Here is a 23,070-nt window from a genome sequence, read left to right on the forward strand (position 1 = left end):
GGGAGGCAAACCAGCATCTCTCCAGCTACCACACTCTTTACCTAGTCTGTGCTGGGATTAGAATTAGTGATCCTTCGATTCCCAAGTGCTTGCTGCAATGTTGAAAAGCGTTTAAAGACTGGAAAACAAATAGTCAGAATTCCCTGTAAATACACTTCACCCTGACAGATTCTGTACAGTACTGAGCAAAACAGGACTGTGGGCAAACTAAAATCAACAAAAAATGTTTGGTAAAACATGGTAAAACTGTGAATAACTATACATACATAATTTACATTTGGCCAATACTCATTTTTCAGCTGTCCTCCGGTCATTTTCAACAGTGTAACATTATTAGAGATCGTTGACTAGAAAAGCATAAATACAATCGCATATTTTACTGCACATTGGCGGATAACGATGTCAGTAAGACTGTATTTAAGGGAAGCATGTGCCGAAAGGTGAGGGAGGATCCGTACGGATCACGGATTGACAACGATCCGTTACACCACTACCACTTACCCCTCCAAACATTTTTATGTGTATTATCTAATGAGAAAAGCTGTATGGAAACCACAACTCCAGCATAACTTTCCTTAGAGCGGTCAAACACACGGCTGCACCTGTAGGGGAGAATCTCCACTACAAATCAAGAGTCCTGTTATCTTCACCATCTTGCTTTGTAATTAAGAAATGCAGTCTCATTTGAGCTGAAACTGAAGAACCCACCCAACAGCAGTAAGATCTAGAGAATTTATAGCGCTATGAATTGCCTTAATTGTGGAATCCATCGATTAAGCTATGCAAAATGATCGCGGTATGCTTAAATTATCGCGATCAGGCTGTTATGTGGCCCACATGGAAGCTGCTCTGTTTTCAGAACAAATTTAAGATGCGGTTGACAACATCATTTTTGTGACTAAAATGTAATCATTAATGCAAAACAAGGGTTGACTGAAATGAAACTGAAAGCTTGCCAATGAAAGGTTGGACTCTGAAAATACACTAGCGCCATACTATCTCACCAGCAATGCATTACAATGAATTGCACAACACGATTCATGTTCACTAACATAGTTTTCTAGTACTTAGATACAGATTGTAATTCAGAGCCACGGCTAAAGCGTGTATTTAGTGCATCTACTGAATACCACGTTCAAAGCCACAGCTGGATCAAGACTACTAGTGCTGGGCGGTATACGGTTTTAATTTCCAGTATGATATGAATCTTTCACACGCCGTCATACGGTGCATAGTCGAAATTCAACAGGCAGCAAAATATATTGTTCGCCGCTAAAAGCACAACAGTCGGAGCTAGTTGTCTTATGTGTATTGAGAGGGACCCCTAGTCATGGTTATAACAACAATTAATAACCCACAACTAACGCTCTTTAACGGGGTAAAACACCACGACACAACAGTTTGTGACCCAAACAATTTGTAACACTAATAATTGTACATTTATAAAATTACACTACCGAACTGCATGCTGGGTACAGCTCGCTAGCACAACAGTCTGCTAACAGCTTGGAGAGGCTCCGTTGCTACCGTAACGCTACATTAACAAACAGAAAAGAGCGATGCAGGATGAACAAAGACAGACCGGAGATGCACCAATAGTAACGGTAGCAGTAACGTTAGCGCGAGTGAAACATATTGAAGTCACAGGGTCAGACATCGCTTAAAGAGGCATTTGCTCGAGGCACTGCATATGAAAAGAAAAGCAAGCGGCGGAGCGACATTACGAACGCAATAACGATCCAGCTATGCAAGGACATGGTGCCGCTACAGACAGTCGAGAAAGACGGGTTCAGAGCAATGATTAAAACACTGGATTCAAGGTACATCTTACCAGGGAGAAAATACTTCAGCCAAGCTGCTATCCCAACATAATACGAATAAACGAGCACACCCTATAGTAAGCAAAGCCTTTATACATGATGACATTAAAATGCTTTTATATTCGATGTACTTCTGACAGTTAGAGTATGCCATTATAAACATATATAAAAACAGTCACAAAAAAAAAAAATACTGTGATATACCGTGAAACCGGCAGAATCTTAAAAAATACCGTGATACACATTTTTGGTCATACCGCCCAGCACTAAAGACTACCATAAACCCCAATGTGTTAAATCTGAAATGGCCCCAAAGTGTAAGGAGACATGGATAGCAGGGCGACAGTGGACATGCATGTGGATCTGGTTATATTCCATTGGGTTTCTACGTACAGGACATGTACACATATTTGTATCGGTATTGTAAATGTGTATACACAGGTACAGTCTCTGCGGTCACATATTTGTGGACATGGGCACATTAGAAAATGTAAGCGTGGGCCCCTGTGAGCACAAAGGTTTGTTAAAAATGTTTCAACCCTACAACCCTATCATCAATTGCAACTCAGGTTGGGATGAATGTTTCCCCTGTTGTATCTCTCTTTGCGGAAAAGCTTGTGCAGAGCCACAGAGATGGTTTGCAGAGAGCTGAAGAGACTAATACTTCAGTAGTAGACAGTGACTGATACGGAATACACGGTGACTGATACGGAATACAAGGTGACTGATATGGAATACACAGTGGCTGATATGGAATACACAGTGGCTGATATGGACTACACAGTGGCTGATATGGACTACACAGTGGCTGATATGGAATACACAGTGACTGATATGGAATACACAGTGACTGATATGGAATACACAGTGGCTGATATGGAATACACAGTGGCTGATATGGAATACACAGTGGCTGATATGGAATACACAGTGGCTGATATGGAATACACAGTGGCTGATATGGAATACACAGTGGCTGATATGGAATACACAGTGGCTGATATGGACTACACAGTGGCTGATATGGAATACACAGTGACTGATATGGAATACACAGTGGCTGATATGGAATACACAGTGGCTGATATGGAATACACAGTGGCTGATATGGACTACACAGTGGCTGATATGGAATACACAGTGGCTGATATGGAATACACAGTGGCTGATATGGAATACACAGTGGCTGATATGGACTACACAGTGGCTGATATGGAATACACAGTGGCTGATATGGAATACACAGTGGCTGATATGGACTACACAGTGGCTGATATGGACTACACAGTGGCTGATATGGAATACACAGTGACTGATATGGAATACACAGTGGCTGATATGGAATACACAGTGGCTGATATAGAATACACAGTGGCTGATATGGAATACACAGTGGCTGATATGGAATACACAGTGGCTGATATGGAATACACAGTGGCTGATATGGAATACACAGTGGCTGATATGGAATACACAGTGACTGATATGGAATACACAGTGGCTGATATGGACTACACAGTGACTGATATGGAATACACAGTGGCTGATATGGAATACACAGTGGCTGATATGGAATACACAGTGGCTGATATGGAATACACAGTGGCTGATATGGAATACACAGTGGCTGATATAGAATACACAGTGGCTGATATGGAATACACAGTGGCTGATATAGAATACACAGTGGCTGATATGGAATACACAGTGGCTGATATGGAATACACAGTGGCTGATATGGAATACACAGTGACTGATATGGAATACACAGTGGCTGATATGGACTACACAGTGACTGATATGGAATACACAGTGGCTGATATGGAATACACAGTGGCTGATATGGAATACACAGTGGCTGATATGGAATACACAGTGGCTGATATGGAATACACAGTGGCTGATATGGAATACACAGTGGCTGATATGGAATACACAGTGACTGATATAGAATACACAGTGGCTGATATGGAATACACAGTGACTGATATGGAATACACAGTGACTGATATGGACTACACAGTGGCTGATATGGAACAAACAGTAGCTGATATGGAATACACAGTGGCTGATATGGACTACACAGTGGCTGATATAGAACAAACGGTGGCTGATATAGAACAAACAGTAGCTGATATGGAATACACAGTGGCTGATATAGAACAAACAGTGGCTGATATAGAACAAACAGTAGCTGATATGGAATACACAGTGGCTGATATAGAACAAACAGTAGCTGATATGGAATACACAGTGGCTGATATAGAACAAACAGTGGCTGATATAGAACAAACAGTAGCTGATATGGAATACACAGTGGCTGATATAGAACAAACAGTGGCTGATATAGAACAAACAGTGGCTGATATAGAACAAACAGTGGCTGATATGGAATACCGTGGCTCGGTCGCAGTCTGGATATTTTTTCATGTTGCAAAATGGGACTACAAACTGCATTTCGTTGCGCAACACTGTTGTACAACGACAATGAATTAGCTTGTAACCTTGCAACCTAGTATGTGCTCCGGCTGGCCCTTGGGACCGTGAATAGGCGACCATACGGAATCATCTCAATGAAGGCTATCTGCAGTTGTATTGTTTAACCTTACTGTGCACAGCACTGTCAAATGTTTTGGAACGTTGGTTTTGCGACTTACCAATCACCTTCCATACAATGTTGCAATGCAACAATGTTGGGGAGTTTGTTTTTGCTCTTTGCGTTCCAGTTTCCAAACCATGTTGTTAAGCTGAATGCTAAAATGCTTTCTACCAGGCTTCTGTACAACATTTCATGTATTTGTTGGCTTACACTGACGCTGCTCTCATATAACCACAGGGCCTGCCCAAGACCAGCAGTTACGATTTGACTGAAGCGAAACTGAAAGATAAACGGACAATGAAAGGTTGGGCTCTGTTATACACGTCAAGCAACTACAGCAAAGGAGACACAATGTCATCACATGACAAGTCCGATTGATATAGGACCCCTTGCCATACTGAACCCTGAGCATGTAGATCTGGTCATGCATGTAGCATGAGTTATCAAATACTGCACTGAAAGTTGGTACCAAATACTTCTTAATAAATACTTGTTGATGGATTTTTTTTAGCAGATATGACTTAAATAAAACTAGTCTGTATTTATTACATAACGCTGACGCTGAGCATATACAACTTGGAAAATGTGGTTAAACACAACATGTTATAAAATGCGTTTATAGCCTATAAAGTAGTAAAGCAGTAAAGTGTGAAGAATGGCTTAGGTATCGGCATAACGAAACTTAAGCAACGCATTGGCATAGGTTCAATGTTCACAGTTATCGCCCATTCTTTGCAAAGTCATATCTTCACAATTAGTTTCATGGATTACACCTAGTTTGAGTGCCTATGGCTTGGACTTTAAGATTAACCGTTACCTCACGTAACCCTGCTCATGGTTTTAACACATTGCCGGGTGCACTAATAACATGGGCACACCGTTCCACACAATGCAGTGTGTGTATAGCTAAAGCTAACTACTGCTGGTGTCTTACTTTCAGTTTTGATCTGCGGCCAGCTGCTAACTAAAACGTTGAAGGACACAACACATTAAATTGACCAAAACGCAACGGCTAACGTTCCTCGTGATGTGCGATGGTGTGTAGTGAGACACTTAACGAAAGGTGGAGCGTTAGCGAATGGTATCCCAAAAAAAACAGCTTTTGTTACATTTCGTCTGGAAAACATAAAAAAAAGGCACGAAGGACAGGTCCACTCACCTTGTAAGAATCCGTCGCAAGCAAGAAATTAAATTCCTCTGCTGCCATTGTTGTTGTGGATGAATGACTTAACGTAATGTTAAATGTCACTTCAGCTTCCTCGTAGCAACTTAACAGGAGCGCGAGCCAGAACCAGAACCAGAACCAGACAGAGCAGCAGAGAAAATATACCTCCACGTCAAATTATCGTGTTTGTAACCCCCGTGTGTCTCCAGTGAACTCCGATTCAGACATTACAACACTGCTAAATCAGTCAAAGCAGTAGTCGTTCCGTTGGTTGGGGGTTATTGCAAAGGGGCGGGTTTCAATACGTATGGCAGGCGCACGGCCCCCCACCTCCGATCGGCTACGTAATGCTGCATTCAAGGACAGTCGTTTTTTTGGCATTGATTAAAGGACCATTCCGATGTACCCCCTGTGAAATATTTTTTCAGCCAAGTACCCCCTAACCAGCGCAAAGCATTTTTGGTTGAAAAAAAGATCATCAGTGTCTGATTTATTAAACTGTCGACACTGCAGATTGCATTGTTTAGGACAGGGGTCGGCAACCTTTACTATCCAAAGAGACATTTTGCCCTATTTTCCACCAAATAAAATGTGTCTGGAGCCGCAAAAGCTATTTGATGTCACAGCTTATAAAGTTTTATATATAGTTATATTATATATACAAAAACTATAGTTTGTTGTATTTATGAAATTATAGAACAAGAATAAAGACACTTGTTGACATTTTATTGCTAGTTTATGTGTTATAACAATATCAAACTCTTATGAAGAGGAGAGTTTGCTGCAGCAGTTGAGGAATCGCTCTTTGTCGCTCATCTCCAGCGTGATACTTTCAGCTAATGCTGCGTGTTTGTTCTGGAAGCGTCTTTCAACATTACATTTTTTGTTGTTTGCAAATTTCTCCCCACATATCAAGCATACAGGTAAGCCAGCATCGTTGGCAGTGAAAGCAAATGAATTTGTCCACGCAGAATTAAACTCTATTTTCCTCCGTGACTTTTCTGTTTTTGGATTTATCCATTGATAGTTTACCGAGGGCGGGGGTCTGCAAATGATGATTATCCACCTGCAGGGAAAGGCGCTAGACAGCAACGTTAGATGCAAGTGGCGGATCGCGTAGCGCAGACGATTTTGAATATACTACTATTTTGCTCGACAGAGTTCGAATCCAGGTTGATGCGATCTTTCCATAAATATATTTTCTTCAATGTATTTCTTCATACGTGGCTGTGATGTGGTGCTCACTTATACAATCCTAATCCCCGCAATATATGAGATGTGGCTTTTAGATCTCCAGCAATATGTTTGTGAATGTGTGAATCTGGCAACAGAGGCAGAAAACAGCTGCTGCTGTTACACGAACACAACACACGCACGGAAGGAAACCAGTAGGTTTGAAAACCAGTAGGACCGGCACCCACTGCATGCCCAGTGTACGTGAATATTCGCACGTGATATTCGTTTTCAGGCGTTTAAGTCTGGACGGAGATCATCTCGAAAACGATGTTTAAACACTGTGTGGACGGAGGACTCAGGGAGCCGCAACAGAGGGGCCGAAGATCCACATGCGGCTCCGGAGCCGCGGGTTGCCGACCCCTGGTTTAGGAAATTAAATTGAATAGCCTACTGAATATAAAATTCAGTTTATGAACTTACACTTATATTTTATTGAATATTTATTAAATAACTATTTTTCAAGGATTTTTGAATGGATGCTAATTTTAAATCTATTTAAAAAAAAATCTCACGTACCCCCTGGAGTGCCTTCACGTACCCCCAGGGGCACACTTACCCCCATTTGAGAACCACTGATCTAGCTATCGCTCTAATTTCTGCTTTCACATGCTTACAGCATTTCATGTTAATTTAGGTTGCTAACTAAAGTCTGTCGACTAAAAACTCAGCTGACTTTTCTCATGGTGGTCTGACCAGAATATAAAGTAATTTATGTCAATCACCCCTTTTCTGAAAAAACAGAACACTCTGATAATTGCACATAATGTAAGAATGTAAATGTAGCAAAAACTCATAATGTAATAATCAGCATATATTGTAAGAAAACCATGAGTACATTGCATAATAATAATAATCCATTTTGTGCAGAATGTAATAAATTATGAGATTATTACTTGAATAATGCAATAAATTCAGCACATATTGTAATAAGTTAATAAGAGTAGTATGTCTTTGTCTTATTAAAGCAAAGGAACCTAGCTAGTTTAACATGACACCAGTCCTTGATTTAAAGCAACTGGATTTTGTCTCTTAGAGAACCTTTTTACTAATCTTTTCCAAATTGATGAAGCCCCTTCGATGTGTGATAAAACTCAGATAAAACTAGTTATATAACTACAATATATCCAGATGTGAACCTTTACAGAGATTATGCTGAATTTCATATACTGGGTAATTCTTAGCATGTAATTGCTGCATACATAAATGATTGTTAACTGATCCAAGTGGCAACACATTTTAGATAACATAGTCATTCATAGAGAGTGTTACCAATAGTATCAAAGATTTTCTTCAAAAAAGTGCCTCAGGACAGTCGATTTAACAGTTTCATGTCATTTTCATGAATATTTGCTGCTTTAAGCACTTTACTGCCTAGTGATGCATTTTTTCTTTTTATGCTCTCAAAAGACGTTTCAGGCTGGGAAGAGACCAAAAGTGGATTTTGTGAAAGTAAACATATTTTCAAAGATTTTCTTCAAAAAAGTGCCTCAGGACTGTTGATTTCTCAGTTTCATGATGTTTTCATTAGAACCTGATGCTTACACACCTTTGCTCGTTGAAGGTACATTCTCAGCCTTTTATGCTCTTACAATAAGTTTCAGGCTGGGAAGAGAACAAAAGTGGATTTTGTGAAAGTAAACATAGTTTCAAAGATTTTCTTCAAAAAAGTGGCTCAGGACAGTTGATTTCACAGTTTCATGTCATTTTCATGAATATCTGCTGCTTTAAGCACTTTACTGCCTGGTGATGCATTTTCACTTTGTATGCCCTTAAAAGACGTTTCAGGCTGGGAAGAGGCCAAAAGTGGATTTTGTGAAATGAACATATCTGGGCCCAATCTGGCATTATAGACACGGGCCTATTCTGGCTGAGACATGGCAGCCGGGTTAATCGACAGCCAGCACTGAAACAGATTCTGGCCCGTTGATGGCTGCCAAATCTGGGCCCAATCTGGCATTAGGCATTATCTGGCAACTGAGGTATGATTATTATTTAGTATTTTTATTACGACTATTACAACTGACATGACATGTATATTTGTGTGTCCGAGTCCAGTATATCCTTTTAAAATAATTTCTATTAAAACCTTTTCAGTTTAAATTTGTTTTCAGTATATTCAATTAATATATATTCTTTTAGGTTTTGGCACCTCTCAAGCAAATGAACAGACTAAGAAAACTAAAAAAAAATATTTTAATGACAATAAATTAGACAAAAAGGGTGGATTACCAAAGCCTTAAATACTTACGTTACCTAAAATACACAATTCACTGTCTGATCCTCCAGGGCGTCCCATCGTAGCTCAGACCAATTCATTATTGGCTTCCCTGTCAGAGTTTATTTACTGTTTTATCATTCCTTATGTCCATACTGTTGGGAACAAAAAGGAGCGTGTTTGAGTTATCAGCAAATATGAAAAAACTAAATTATTGACATCAATAGAATTATTAATGTCAGTAAGATTATTAACAATTATTAATAATAACGAGGCACCACCCTGAGAACAAGGACCAATAACCAAACTAGAAATTAAGTCTCATAATTAGTATTCACTCACAATGTCAAGAGTCAAAGTACTATTTCACATTCAGAGTGAACAGTGATGGTTGAGTTTGAGCACGGGCCACATATCCAGCTATAATCACAATACACATGCACAAAGTAATCACAGACAGCTGCTCTTTAAAGTATTCCAGAGTTTATTAAGTTCCAATAATAATGATCAAGTCAACTAATATCTAAAACTAACAACGACTATACATTCATGAGCATGCTATCTAAAATCAAGAAACAATCTGTGGTAGGAGTGTGTGTGTGTGTGTATGTGCACGCATGTAGGTGTGTGTGTGGGGGGGAGAAGCGAGAAACTGCTCCCACACTGACAGACATAATCTCAAACGTGGCTCGTCACGTGGGACTACAAGTGGAGGATAGATCAAACTATCAAAATGGACGGGTAGTTTCGCATGTGACCACACCTCGCGAGACCATAAAATGGTGCAAAACTCCAAAATGGCGGGAGACAATAGAGATTGCGTTATCTACACCTGTCTGAGCTAGTTAGCTCAACTATATGTGTGTGTGTGTGTGTGTAGGTTAGTAGAAGAAGAGAGAAAGCTAACAAAACGAAAGAAATCCTCCAAAACAAAACAGATCCTCCCCACGCAGTGAAATACGGAGATTGTTATTTCATCACAGAAACCCGGCTGACGATTTTGGACTCGGCCGACCGCGGTTCTGATCTTTGAACCGATAAAATAACAGACAGCCTTATCTCTGCAAGTCTTTTTAAAATTTGCTGGTGATATTGACGTCTCCGTAGCGGTTAAACATGAGCTATAATTCGGTTTGGGTGTATCTAATGAATAATCTTTGGACTCAGAGTCTATTATTTGTTTACAGGTAACGCTAAATCAGTTTGGCTGAGGGCAAAGTTAAGATTCATAACTTCATATTTTAATTTAACTTTAACGTTCAACTAGAGCACTGTCTTTTAACTTTTGACCGACTTGTTAGCTTGTCTCTATCCATATTATACAGACTGGTTATGCTGGCTATCATTGTGCATTATAACTAACATTTAAGCAATATTTTATTTAAGAGACAACTGAGGAAACCCGGGCCCTTATTGAATGGCGGGCGGCTAACGAGAGCCTATATACAGGCCGGCGTTACTCCTGCAAGACTGGATGGGAGTGAGTATTGATTTTGAGTGCTTTTATCATTGTGTTTATGTCTAGGAAAGGGTTGGAACCTTGTGCAGTCTCCATCTGAAATAATGAATATGTTATTTTAGTGGCAACGTGTCATTGTGGCTTTATGTTTTTGTTTTGCCCAGGGAATTTGTTACCACTCTAGGCCTGGCAGTAACTGCCAAACAGGCCAAAACGAAGTGGAACAACCTTAAAGATAAATACAAGGTAATCTCTGCTTTGTATTATATACTGAGATAGCCTCACTATGATTCCCTGAAAAGAAACTTAGTTTTAGTTTGCCAGGCCAATTATGAAACCTAACACAGACAACAGGGATGCAGTGGGTGTTCTTTGGGACTGTGAATACATTCAAACAGTCAGCTTCACAGTGTAGTAAATAATATTATACTTTCAGGAGCTTAGGGTCCCTCCAACAGGCAGAGGGGTGGAGGCCGGAAGTGTGACTGCTGCCACCTGGCAGTGGTACAGTGTTATGGACGCTGCACTCCAGGGGCAGCACTCAATAAGTCAACCCCTGGTCGTTGCAGCAAACTTGACTGCCACTACAGGGAGCACAGTCAGAGCAACCCAGCGCAATTCAACCCAGGATATTCATTTTTTAAAGGTATATTTATAACAAAAAAACAATTACAAAGTCCTATTTTAATATTAAGACAGACTTACAAAGCAAGTGAGGCATGCTAATATGGCACGTCTCCTCTCTATCCTCTGCTGCATCTTGGCTCTTCTTTGATGGATTCACCTCGTGAGTTGGGCAGCCTCCTCTTCAGCTTCTCGATATAGATTACCGACCGCAACCGCAATCCGGATCTGATCCATTGTTTATCATATTTTTGTTAGTGTTATATGTCTATTATATACTTTTGGTGCTCTTCTTTCTAAATTAATTCACCGTACATCCACAACATCCTTCCACAACCCTTTTCCCGACACTGGCTTTTTATATGTATGCGTATGCGTATGTGAAGAAAGACCGGCCAATGTGGTGAAGTCATCAAGTAAGCTGCTGTTCCAATTGACCCTACTGCGTCCTCCCGTCCTTGGGAGTCTGGACTCCATATCCAAACTACCAAGTCCATACTCCAAAGTACACAAGTCCGTACTTGGTATTGAGAGACCCCACGTGCACACCATGGCCGACCGGGCCTTTGGCTCGTCAGTGCCGCGCCTATGGAACAGTCTCCCTGACCACCTAAGGCAGGGGTCGGCAACCTGCGGCTCCTCAGCCCCTCTGTTGGCTCCCTGAGGCTACATCCACACTACTACTGGAGTGGAGTTTGGAATTTTAAAACAAAAACGATCTACGGACTTCACAATAGTTAAGAAACAATAATAATAAAAGGAAAGTCCTCCGTTTTGTGTCCGTCCTCCTCAAAGCCGCTAACTGTGACTTCAGACAGCCTGTGTAGGGCTGATAACGTCGCTGGACACGCTGCCAAAATAAAAAATGTTTTAATAGTTTTTCAACTGAAATGTGCGTCACATCCTATTATGTCACTGTCACGCGCCTTTACCTGCAGGTGGCTAATTTGTAGACCTCCGCCCTCGGTAAACTATTGTAAGCTATTATGTTGAGCACGTTAAGAGCTCTCTAGGAAGCAGTGTTCCTGTGTACGTGTGGGAGAAGTAAATAAAGTTGCTGCCGTTTTGGCGCAGATTACGGAGCACCGTATTTATTATTTTATTATTATCATAAAGTATTGGCGCAACATTAACCCTCGGCTACACTATCAATGGATAAATAATAAAAAAAAGAAGAATAGCCTAGTCATGGAGGAAAATAGAGAGTTTAATTCTGCATGGACGTATTCATTTGCTTTCACTGCCAACGATGCTGGCTTACCTGTATGCTTGATAGGCTATGTGCAAACAAATGTAATGTTGGAAGTCACTTCCAGAACAAGCACACAGCATTTGCTGAAAAGTATCAAGCTGGAGATGAGCGAAAAAGAGCTATTCCTCAACTGCTGCAGCAAACTGAGCAAGTTTCTTTTTCCTCTTCATCAGAGTTTGATGTTGTTATAACAGGTAAAATAGCAATACAATGTCAAGAATTGTCTTTATTCTTGCGCTATAATTTCACAAATACAACAAACTATAGTTTTTGTATAGGCCTATATAATATAACAATATACAAAACTTTATAAGCTGTGACATCAAATAGCTTTTGCTGCTCCAGACACATTTTATTTGGTGAAAAATATAGGGCAGAATGGCTCTTTGGTTAGTAAAGGTTGCTGACCCCTGACCTAAGGGCAACACAGACACTGGTCTCTTCTAAGACTGGCCGAAAAACCTTTTTATTCAGGAAGGCGTTTCTGACCTTGTGCTAAATCACTGTCTTTCTTTTGTGTCTCTGTTCATTCACTGTTTTCTATTATGCTTATGTTTACTAGTTTTTTTATTATAGTTTTTTTTAACTATGTTTTAACTATGTTTTAACTATGTTTTTACTATGTACTGGCTCTGTGGCACTCTGAATGAAAAGTGCGTTACAAATAAAATGCATTATTATTATTATCATGTTTCCTTCCACTGTTGGTGTTGATGTGTTGGTTCTAACTGACATTTGTGCTGAGTGTGTGCATGTGCGGTTCTGCTGAGTTCCGCTGGATGGATCCTTGCTCCAATCTGCAGATCGGGTGTTTTGTGTCTCTCCTCCTCCTCCTCCGTCTCCCTCCCTCCCTCCCCCTCCCTCCCTGCATGTGTGTGTATGTGTGTGCTCCCCGCCTTTAAAAGCTACTCTGTCTCGAGGGCGCTATCCTGCAGAGGAGCTCAAGTGAAGTCAGAGAAAGAGACAGACGAAACAGAAGACTGCACTCGCCTTCCCCCGGCTGTGAGTAACATGTTTGCCCTCTCGTGTATTTAGACGGAGCAGAGTGTGTCATTTATAGCAAAGCAGGACAATAACGTGCATGCACTGCACCTTTAATGCCTATGACTTTGAGTCTACAGGGGCAGATGACTCAGCTGTTTGTGTGCGGCTCCTCAGTGAGCCTTGAAACGCAGGACAAATATGCAACTAAGTAGTGTTTGAAGCACAGAGGTATCGTGTAGAATCGTATCCGTTCTCTGGGACTCAGACAAACATATTTATGGACACATAGTTTGTGTTTGACTTATTTAAATATCACAAACCATTAAGTACACAAAAGTTGGGCACACAGGTGCAAAGTTGATGAAAATAAAAAAAAATTGAATATTTTGGGGTTTCAGATCTGGTATGTACACGAGGTAATAGTGTTTAGAAAAAGATCAAAGAAACATTTGTTATAGTCATATCTTTGCATTTCCTATGTTGAATAATTTCAAGTAAATTGCATTTCAGTGTCACTGAGGACACCCTCAAAACAGGCCCTCGAACCACTGGTTCCCACGGCAACGTGCTATCCTGAGTTGTTTTCCTGCTGACCGATGACAGGTTGATCCTCTGTGATACCTCCTATTCAGCATGTTCATCTGCTGTGCTGTGAGTCAGCAGACGGGGTATTAGAGTTGTGGTGTGGGACTTTTATTTCAGACCTTTTAAATCCTGCTGGACCCAAAACCGCAAAGGTCAGTACATGTTTGTGTCCACAGGGATTTATTTTTAGTTTAACTAAAGATATCATATATTTCAGTCAGTCTAAAGCTTCATTGTCAGATGATCCTTGTATGATTGTGAGTATTTGGAGGAATTACTATGAGGATGTGGTAGTATTCTCCTGGAGAGGACGCGGATGCAGTTTGGAAATAAGGATCATCTTACAGTGGGATCAGACCATCTGTGACGCAGAATGGAGCCAGGGGCGGGCGGGGGGACTCTTTTTGCCCAGGCTGCAGCTATCTTCAAACTTAGCCATCATTTTGATCTCAACTACACACCAGCAAAGTTTTTTCACTGCATCTTGCACGTTTGTGATGCTACCGCGATGACCGAATCTGTCCACTGCCACAAATATAAGCACCTTGCAAAGTCTCATGGCAGACACACAGACTCACAAGGTTTAGACAATACCACTGGCTGGCGACGAAGCAATGCCTGATTCGAGAGGGTGGATGGGATCCAGACAGCCCGATAGAAACTACAGCAGAGACGATATATTGAACTAACTAGCTGTTTCTTGTTTCTGCAGGCTCTGCCTTCTCTGTTTAAGCTGTAATCATGAGCAAAAACCTGCTGAAGAATCCCAGCGGGGAAGGTAAGAGGTTATTTTCTTCATCTGCAACTAAGTAACTGGATCAGGGGTGCATCTACTCTACGGCCTGCCACATGGGAGAAAAAGGATTTTTTGTGACTGAAAATGGTATATGTGTACCTAAGCTGTCCATAGTATGAAATAGACAAGAAACAGGGTGAAAATCCAATCAGATGGTTTCTAAATCCAAGTTTTGTAATGCGGTGTCTTATTCGCCTCGCTGTGGTGTCCCAAGCCGCCATGTGCTTGTTACAGAGGCCGGAAAACACCCACTGGTACTTGACAGTTGGCGAGAACTGCAGTTGTAGTGGGTGTTTTATACTTCCAATGGCCACAAGTGGCAACAATGAGCCCATTCCAAACTCGCAAGGCAAGATTTATGATTTATCTCAAGTGAACAGTATTTTTCACAAAAAAAGACTGAAACGATGAAGACTCACTGGTTGGTTTGGAAAACGTGTGTCAGACTAAGTCACCCCCTCTGATTAAGAGTTTTTCTATGGGGAGCATCTGAGACCTCCCTGCAGTGGGGGCTATGTTTTGATGAAGATCTGGACGGGTCAATGGCTGTAAAAGGGGGGGCGGTGTCGGACACTATTTTTATTTGCAAATACAAATATATTTCAAAGTGGCAAAACATCCACCTGCTAATCTGAGCGCATGAGTCTGCACAAAAACAGGCTGCATTCAAGAATGTCTGACTGTAAATAGATTAGCCTTGATTGCACTTTACTGTATCAACCACGCTGGGCTCCACACAGAGCTGAAGCTGGGCTCGGTCCCAAATAAATACTTCGGCATTTTTCACGATTCACGTTATTTACAAGATGGATACCACTTTTATGTCTGTATGTTAAATACAAGGCTACCATCAGGTGACAGTTAGCTTAGCTTAGCACGAAGACTGGAATTTCCCCCCAAAGCTATTCCTGACTGTACCCTACTTTAACACACCTGAGCCTCTTTTGTTGCTGGTCAAACTTAACTGAAACACAACACAGTACGACTATTGGCAGACTGTGCATTTCCCTCCCAGACCAGCTGGAATTCTGGGAGCTGACGGAGAACGGTGGGAGTCAGTGGAAGGTGGAGGACATGCCGGGAGACTGCGGCTACGACTTCTGCATGGACGGAGTGACCACATACTTTGCAACTTCCTTTGAGTGAGTGTTTATTACTGTATATAGTCACGTGACTATGTTTGAATACTATAAATACAATGCGCTGCTCAACACAGCTACACTTTGTATCTACGGGCCTTCTGTATTCTTTTGTACATGTTTATAAGCTACGTTCCTAATTTCCCATTCCCCTAAGTACAACCTGCTTTAAAAGATAGGTATACTTTGAAAAGGAATCTAGAAAATAATTATGAAGTTGAACCTATAATCCCAAAGAATTTGAATCTGAATTTGAATCTGTCATATTATCATATCCATGTTAGCAGATGGAAATGATTCAATTCTTTATTAGAACTTATAAATGCAGTTGGCATGAATATATTACCATAGTTGTTATTATTATTATTATTTCACATTTTACCTATATCAATTATTTCAAATTAGTTTAAAATCATTGGATAGACTTTTGAATTGTTTCATATGGAATGGGAGGAAAATTAAGATCTTGAAGTTGGATGAATTTACAGAGTCTCCAAATGTATTATTATGCAGCTTAAATTCAAATATATGGTGGTATGGATCAATAAGCAGTCACACGTTGGGGATGAGTTAGGCGACAAGAAAACAGCTTGATATTTTCGACTGTTGAAAAATAGATAATCAGTGTTTAAAGTACACTGTCATTTTGAGAGAACTAAGTAAAGACTCAAAAGTTAGCCAACGGGATTGTGTGTCATAATTTCTTTTAAAAAAATCAGCTTTAAAATGTAAAACTTAATTATGTTTACAGAAATCATGCCAAAACATGAAACAAAATGTATGTTGAGAAATACCTGAATGAAGGTGGCAAAATAATGTATTTAAGTTTTCATTAAAGTACAAGAAAAATATAGAATTTTCCCAAATTATCCAATATTTATTATATATTTCAGTATGTAATTATTTCTCATCTATTTATTTCCCTTCATATTTTCGTTTCAAAGTGAGTTGGCTTTTTTCATCAATCCCATGCAAAATCCTCCTGCTTTCTGAAAATATCAAACAAATGTGTGTCCTAGGCTGTGTCTGAAGAGACAGGTGATCGACCTGTTAACGGAGGATTACTCCAGCGAACAGCTGGATGCTCAGCCGGCCGTCACAGTGGAAGACTGGTGAGACAGAGGTGGACTGACGTGCACCTTCTGTAGGCAGCAGTTGTCACTAGTTAACGGACGTCTTGCTACGCAGGTACTGCGGGAGGACGGATTGTGGCTGCGCCTACCAAATGGCCGTGTGTCTGCTGGATGAGAACCAAGAGGTCATACAGGAGTTCAAACCTGAGTCAGTGACTCTCGACCCTGACTCTGACGACTGCTCGTGGAAGCAGGTACACAGTGGAGGGGGGGGGCTCATCCTGGAGTACAGGGACATGCATGACAGGCAGGGCGATTCTACGTCACAGTTCACAGAGGTTCATTGCCTCCTCTTCTGTGTTTCATGAGAAATCACACTGTCAATAATTATGTCCATTCTATGAATTTTTAGTCTGTGACCCCACTTGTGGTCACACCCATGCCCACAGCTCAAGTCATCTGCCACTCAACATCTTAAGGGATATTTTCCCCTTTAAAAGGTGCTACGTTTGATATTCAGAGCAGGTGGATTGCCTTTCCATGGCTCTCAACATGGTGAAGGCTGAGCCGGCAGCTCGCAGCTAGCGGTGTTTATCTGAGGAGGGACCTGAAGGCGGGTGGCCTCTCATCCCCTTCCTGCCCTCTTTAGCTCTGGCTGGTTGACCTAAAACACATCACTTTCAGTGTGCCAGCGCGAGAAAGTCGCCACAGACACCACAACTCCGGACATACTGCAAAACAGAAAGAACTTTCCCAATCATCTAGATAGGCTTAATCGGCATTGCGTGAACTCGTTTGTAGCGGATGTTTATTTATATATAAAAGTCCCACACTGCAGCTTTAAGCTCCGAGAAACATCGTGGTTTGGGTTCAAATGACTACGACGTTCAGGTTTATGACTGACCGTATTCATGGTTGATGCTGTCATTCCTGTCATCCACAATAACACCGGACTGTACAGATCACTGTGGTGTTGTCTCTCTCTCTGTCTGTTTGAACTCCAGGTCAGCCATACATTTACCAACTACGGCCCTGGAATGCGTTTCATCACCTTTGAACATGGAGGACAAGACGCCAAGTTCTGGGACGGTTGGTTCGGAGTCCGAGTCACCGGGAGCTCTGTTACGGTCGAGGTCTGAACGAGAGAAAGAGGGGGAGAAAGGAGGCGGCAATCAAGTAGTTGTGAACACTGAAAGGTAGAGGAGGAAGATGGAGAACTGCAGTAATGTAAAGACTCCAGGCTGGTGTGTAGGTCTCCAGGTTTCAAGAGGACCAGTTTTGCCTTGTGCACATAACACCTCCGTATATCATGCATAATGCTGTTGCTGTGGAAACATACTGCTGCTATGAAGACTACTAACAAAATCTAAATGGGGGCACAGCAGCTTTACTAACTTTAAAATATATCAATTACTGCTTGCAACACAGTCATTAATGGTTGGTTGGGTGGAGGTGGTGTAACACTAATTGGAATTAAAATGATGAACTAAATGTTCAACTAGATCATTGCCTGTTTTATCAAGTTGGAGCTTCTATTCGAAGAAGTGACTGTTATTTTTGTGTTACTTCCTTGCGAGCAGTGGTACATGTACTCCAGGTACTCAAGCTTTGAGGTACTTGTAGTTTACTTGTGTATTTCCTTTTAATGGCACTTTATACTTTTACTTATAAAGTTCAAGTACTTGAAAATGTAACTTAAGTACAGTGCTTAAGTAAATATACATATAGCTATTTTATGACCACACACTGACTGATGATTTAATATAAATAACGTAATGCATTCTACTGTACATACTCAATCAGTATACAGTATGTACTGCATACTGCCTACTAAACGAACAACTAAGTATGCCATTACCAGCAGACTGTTCACACTAAAGTACACTCAAGCAATCCGTCTTCTCTGCATCGCATGACCGTTTCGATCAAGACGTTTCCGGTCCCAGCTACCGTTGATTGAAAATTGTTAATCACAAATGTAAATCAACATTACCTCTTCCAATAAATTTTAAATATTTCTATTTTTAGGGTGTATATTTGCCTTCATTTGACAGGACAGTGTAGTAACGGGGAGAGACAAAGAGAAGGGTATGACATGCAACAAAAGTCCCAGGACTGGAATTAAACTCATTGTGGTTATATTGCATGTAAAACTGAAAAATTCTAAATTAAAAATGAATAAGTATTTTAGTGCTACATCTGAATCATTCGCCAACATTCGTAATTATTTAATCCAAACGGCTCACTGTTGTAAACATCTGCCTCGCAGAGTGCTTTAAAGTCTGAAGAGCCGCAATGCATGCATTAGCTATTTCAGCAAACATCCAGGTATTTGTTGCACCCACAAAATCCACATTCTAACCCTGCAATCACATGATCAGCTCTAAGCCAATCATATGGACGCTGATGATGGTTTCAACACTCTATTCAATTTCCTTTTAAATTCAAAATAAGAGCGCACTGTTACTCAAGATGACTTTTGTTCAAAGAGGATATTTAGCTGGATGTGCATTATCAGGATCATTTTAGTCTGATACTAGCACGTTAGCCTGAATTAGTTAAACCACATAAGAAGAACAAAGAGTTACAAAGGAAGTTAAGACTGAACATGCAGCTTTACTTTAGTGTCTGGATAGCATGCAGAAACTGTCAAATAAATACACATATTTCTTAAAAAACTCACTTTTATTTTCATGAAATCATAATTGTGTAACTTAAGTGCAAGTGGTTGACACATTTAAGTTGAGATAAAAACACCTTTCTGGTATTCGACCTTCTAGATACACTTGATAATATAACGGTAATAACTTCTGAAGTCCCTCTTCACTCAAACGCTTTATCATTATATAAAACATGTCAGCAAAAACTCTAAGTTACAAACCACTTTTTATACATTTCCAAACATGTTGACACACAACAAGGCATCCTATAATAGAACCACATCACTGGTGATCAAACATCACATGTATCACCTGCATTAACTTGTCAGCTGTGTTTGCTTTACATGTCATGGCGCCATCTTGTGGTTGAAATAAAGAATACAACAAGTTGTCTCCAAACTAACTAGTAACAGTTGAACTTAACATCTGAGGATTCATCTCCAGTCTCACATGTTTGTGGACTCACACATGAAGAAGCTGGTGAACGCTTTGCCCTCCTACACAAGACACACTGACATGCTGCTGAAGAGCAGCAACTCATTGATGATGAAGGATTCACTAGTAACCAGAGATGTGGATTCATTCTGCTCCTCATGAGGACGCTGTGAATGCTGTCACATACTTTCTGTCCATTGATGTGAACCAAATGATGTCTGGAGGTTTTGTGTTCAAGAGAACTGAGATGATTTTCACAGAGATTTACTTTAATTCTGATGAATCCTTTTTTAAATGGATTGTATTTAACACAATAACCACTGTGGTTACATCACAGTTTGGTTCTGATCTGTAATATTTGTCTTGAGTTCAGTGGTGAGTTAGAACAGCTGGAAAGAATTCCAACTCTCCCTTTGACACAAATTTCACTTCTGGATCGATCAAATTTTTAGATGTTAAATTAATGAAAAATGTTGAAAATACTACAAACAAGTATTCCCACTAAACCCACTGACAGGAACACTTTTAATCCAAGACCACTGAAAGAAGGTCTTCCTTTAAGACAACTACAGATTGTGAAGAGTTGAAAGAGACTTTAATATAACCTTTTAAAAAAAAACAAGTTCCAAAAAAGCGTGTTTCCTACTCAACAGACTGATTGTTCTTACAACAGCTGGTTTTCTGTCTTCCATCATGTTTGCCCCTCCAGAGCTATTAACATGGTTGCCTCCTATGTGAGTTAACGTTCAGCTCACCTGCGTTGAACTTGGTCAACTTCAACAAGTCAATTTGATTTTTGACAGTATTTTATAAAAGAATAGCATACAAGCTCAGTTACCTCTTTACATAAAGGTTACAAAGGATGATCGCCGACCTGACGTGTCTGTAGGAAATATACAACTCTGCTCCCAGTTCTTCCAGTTTGGACACACGTTACCTGCAATGCGTTCAGTGCATTACAACAATACTCTGGTATATTCAGGGCCCTGAACCAGAAAGTGGGGCTAGTGGAAACCCGGAGATGAGGAAAACTCTGGGTTTCAGATCCAGAAACAGAGGTGACTTAAACTCTGGTGAACCTGACCCAGACACACCCTTTTATTCCCGCTGTATCGATGGTTTCCTGTTTGTCAGATTATGAATCCTGTGTCCATATTAGTTTGTTATTTAGGACTATTTTAACTAACCGCTGTTATCCGCTGTCCTCTCATTTCTTTGAACTGCGTTTTTCTGACATCACATTCAAATATTATACTCGACACTAAAGCAGTTCTACTTGAATGTTTACTGCACATTCATTGTGTGATCTCTGTTTAAATGGTAGAAGTCGACATGGAGCTTTAGACACGGAGGATCAATGAATAATAACCTCTTGATGTGATCGGTCGCACTGATGGAACATCCGACGATACTGGAGCTCATATGTTAATACTTCTGGAGTTATACAGTTAAATAATCTGAACATGTGTTACCAACATTGCAGTGACTGTGACTTTACATTTAGTACATGAGTTGAAGTAGCTGAAATAATGCTGATGAGCCAAGATCCAAATAGATTTCTCCAATTTAAAATACATTTATTTAATGTGCAAATCCTCACACACATTACCACCGGATTAGATTGTGAGCTTACAATCACGTCACCATGTCTCCGATCGATACACTTTTTGAACCAATACTTATCATCTTCAGTGTTCCACGTCAGGAATGTTCAACTCCAGAGTTCAGGGTTAGGCTCAGACTTTGTTGAAGCTGCTATCTGAAGCTGGTTAGATTCAGGAATTTGAGACGTGAACCATCGAGAGCAACGATTGTCTTATTGAACGTCAGTGTGAGTATAACGGTCTGATTGTATGAAGGTATGGGGCCTTGTTGCAGGGTCCTGGTCCAGGTCTCATCATTCTCCTTGTGACTGCATCTGTTTACAAAAGGCCTCAAACTGCTGCTGTTCCAACTCTGTCATCACCTTGTTCAAGGCATAGATCTGCAAATCAAGAAGGGAAGACAGTGGATGCATCGGGTCATCCAGGAGCTAGAAGTAACGTGGCACACATCACATTTACTACCAGAATAGACTGTGTGGCGTTAGGTCACCTCGGCTCTCTGCCGCTGCTTGTGCTCTTGCTGTGCAGACTTCTGCCGGGCTCGGTCTCCTCTGGTCGGGGTGGAGTTCAGCTTCGGCTTGTCTTTACGGCAGGCTGGCTCCATGGCGACGGTCCTCCAATCAACCTGGGAGGGTTAAGATAAATAACATATGTCTGACACTTATTGTTAAGTTAAAGAAGTAAATATACAAACAACCCAAAACGACATGTTTCTCATTCATAGTTATTTTTTATTTTAATAAGATAACTTGCATATCGCTAGCAGACAGAAACAGTAAGCTAACGCTAATGTTAGCTTGAGCTGTCGGTTACTGTTTGTAGAGAAACAGTCAAACCCACAATAACGGTTGTATTCCAGTTAACGGTGACCTACCCGTGGAATATAAAACGGCGGAAAACTGTAATATAATTTGATTACGGTTGAGTTAGCCGGAAAGGAGGATGTAGATAGTCCTCAGCCGACAGCTGTTCCCAAGGTGTCACCAATAAACAAATCCGGCTTTCGCCGTAAAGCTTTACTTCAAAGGTTCCGGCTGGTTGACATTGTTTCCGCCTTACCGCCATCCAGCGCCGCTGTCTTCAAAATAATAATAATACACATAAGAACAAATATAAAAATAGAAGATAATAAAAAAAGAAAGAAAAAAACACAACTATCTGTATTTTCAACATGTCCTTCCCTTAAGTAATCTCAAGTTCTTTATATTTCATACAGTATCCTCAAACATTCATGACAAACAACCCTTCATGTCAACAATATGCAAATCAATATACAATTTCTAGATTTCCTTGCTTATTTTATTATATTATTATTATTTTTTACAATTTATCAATACAAATGTGCCTCACGGACCACAAAGAATACAATGAAGTAATGCTTTTTGAGCATTCATCCATTTAGTGTTAAAGTGGCCAGGAGAAGA

The 23,070-nt window shown here is 40.5% G+C and overlaps 3 protein-coding genes across 4 annotated transcripts in view; 1 reads left to right on the forward strand and 2 right to left on the reverse strand.

The window, feature by feature from the left end:
• Positions 1–5,847, reverse strand: part of nampt2 (nicotinamide phosphoribosyltransferase 2) — a 32,080-nt gene extending 26,233 nt beyond the window's left edge. The window contains exon 1 of the mRNA XM_079156450.1: positions 5,579–5,847. Within this exon, the coding sequence (XP_079012576.1) occupies positions 5,579–5,626 (48 nt within the window). The 5' untranslated portion in view covers positions 5,627–5,847. The remainder of the gene's footprint in view (positions 1–5,578) is intronic.
• Positions 5,848–13,251: 7,404 nt separating this feature from the next.
• On the forward strand, positions 13,252–20,461 carry fbxo2 (F-box protein 2). Its single transcript, XM_079186115.1, has 6 exons — positions 13,252–13,372; positions 14,652–14,717; positions 15,751–15,877; positions 16,894–16,986; positions 17,063–17,201; positions 17,952–20,461. The coding sequence occupies exons 2-6, from the start codon at positions 14,681–14,683 to the stop codon at positions 18,084–18,086; spliced, it is 531 nt and encodes a 176-aa protein (XP_079042241.1). The 5' UTR covers positions 13,252–13,372; positions 14,652–14,680; the 3' UTR covers positions 18,087–20,461.
• Positions 20,462–20,733: 272 nt separating this feature from the next.
• Positions 20,734–22,623, reverse strand: svbp (small vasohibin binding protein). 2 transcript variants are annotated; one of them, XM_079186117.1, is made up of 3 exons: positions 22,521–22,623; positions 22,137–22,271; positions 20,734–22,026 (listed from the first exon to the last, which is right to left on the reverse strand). In XM_079186117.1, exons 2-3 carry the CDS (start codon positions 22,248–22,250, stop codon positions 21,940–21,942), a joined length of 201 nt encoding a protein of 66 aa, XP_079042243.1. In that variant the 5' UTR covers positions 22,251–22,271; positions 22,521–22,623; the 3' UTR covers positions 20,734–21,939. The 2 variants fall into 2 exon arrangements, with proteins under 2 accessions (XP_079042243.1, XP_079042244.1); XM_079186118.1 differs by having other exon boundaries at positions 22,566–22,615.
• Between the last annotated feature and the right edge of the window lie 447 nt (positions 22,624–23,070).

Source organism: Pholis gunnellus, assembly GCF_910591455.1.
Source record: "Pholis gunnellus genome assembly, chromosome: 3".
NCBI lineage: Eukaryota > Metazoa > Chordata > Actinopteri > Perciformes > Pholidae > Pholis > Pholis gunnellus.

Coding starts and splice junctions, on each gene's coding strand:
- fbxo2 (XM_079186115.1), top strand. CDS start 14,681: ATGAGCAAAAACCTGCTGAAGAATCCCAGCGGGGAAG. Junction 14,718..15,750: donor GAAGAATCCCAGCGGGGAAG/GTAAGAGGTTAT, acceptor TTTCCCTCCCAG/ACCAGCTGGAATTCTGGGAG. Junction 17,202..17,951: donor ACGACTGCTCGTGGAAGCAG/GTACACAGTGGA, acceptor TTTGAACTCCAG/GTCAGCCATACATTTACCAA.
- svbp (XM_079186117.1), bottom strand. CDS start 22,250: ATGGAGCCAGCCTGCCGTAAAGACAAGCCGAAGCTGAACTCCACCCCG. Junction 22,027..22,136: donor AGCAGCGGCAGAGAGCCGAG/GTGACCTAACGC, acceptor CTTGATTTGCAG/ATCTATGCCTTGAACAAGGT.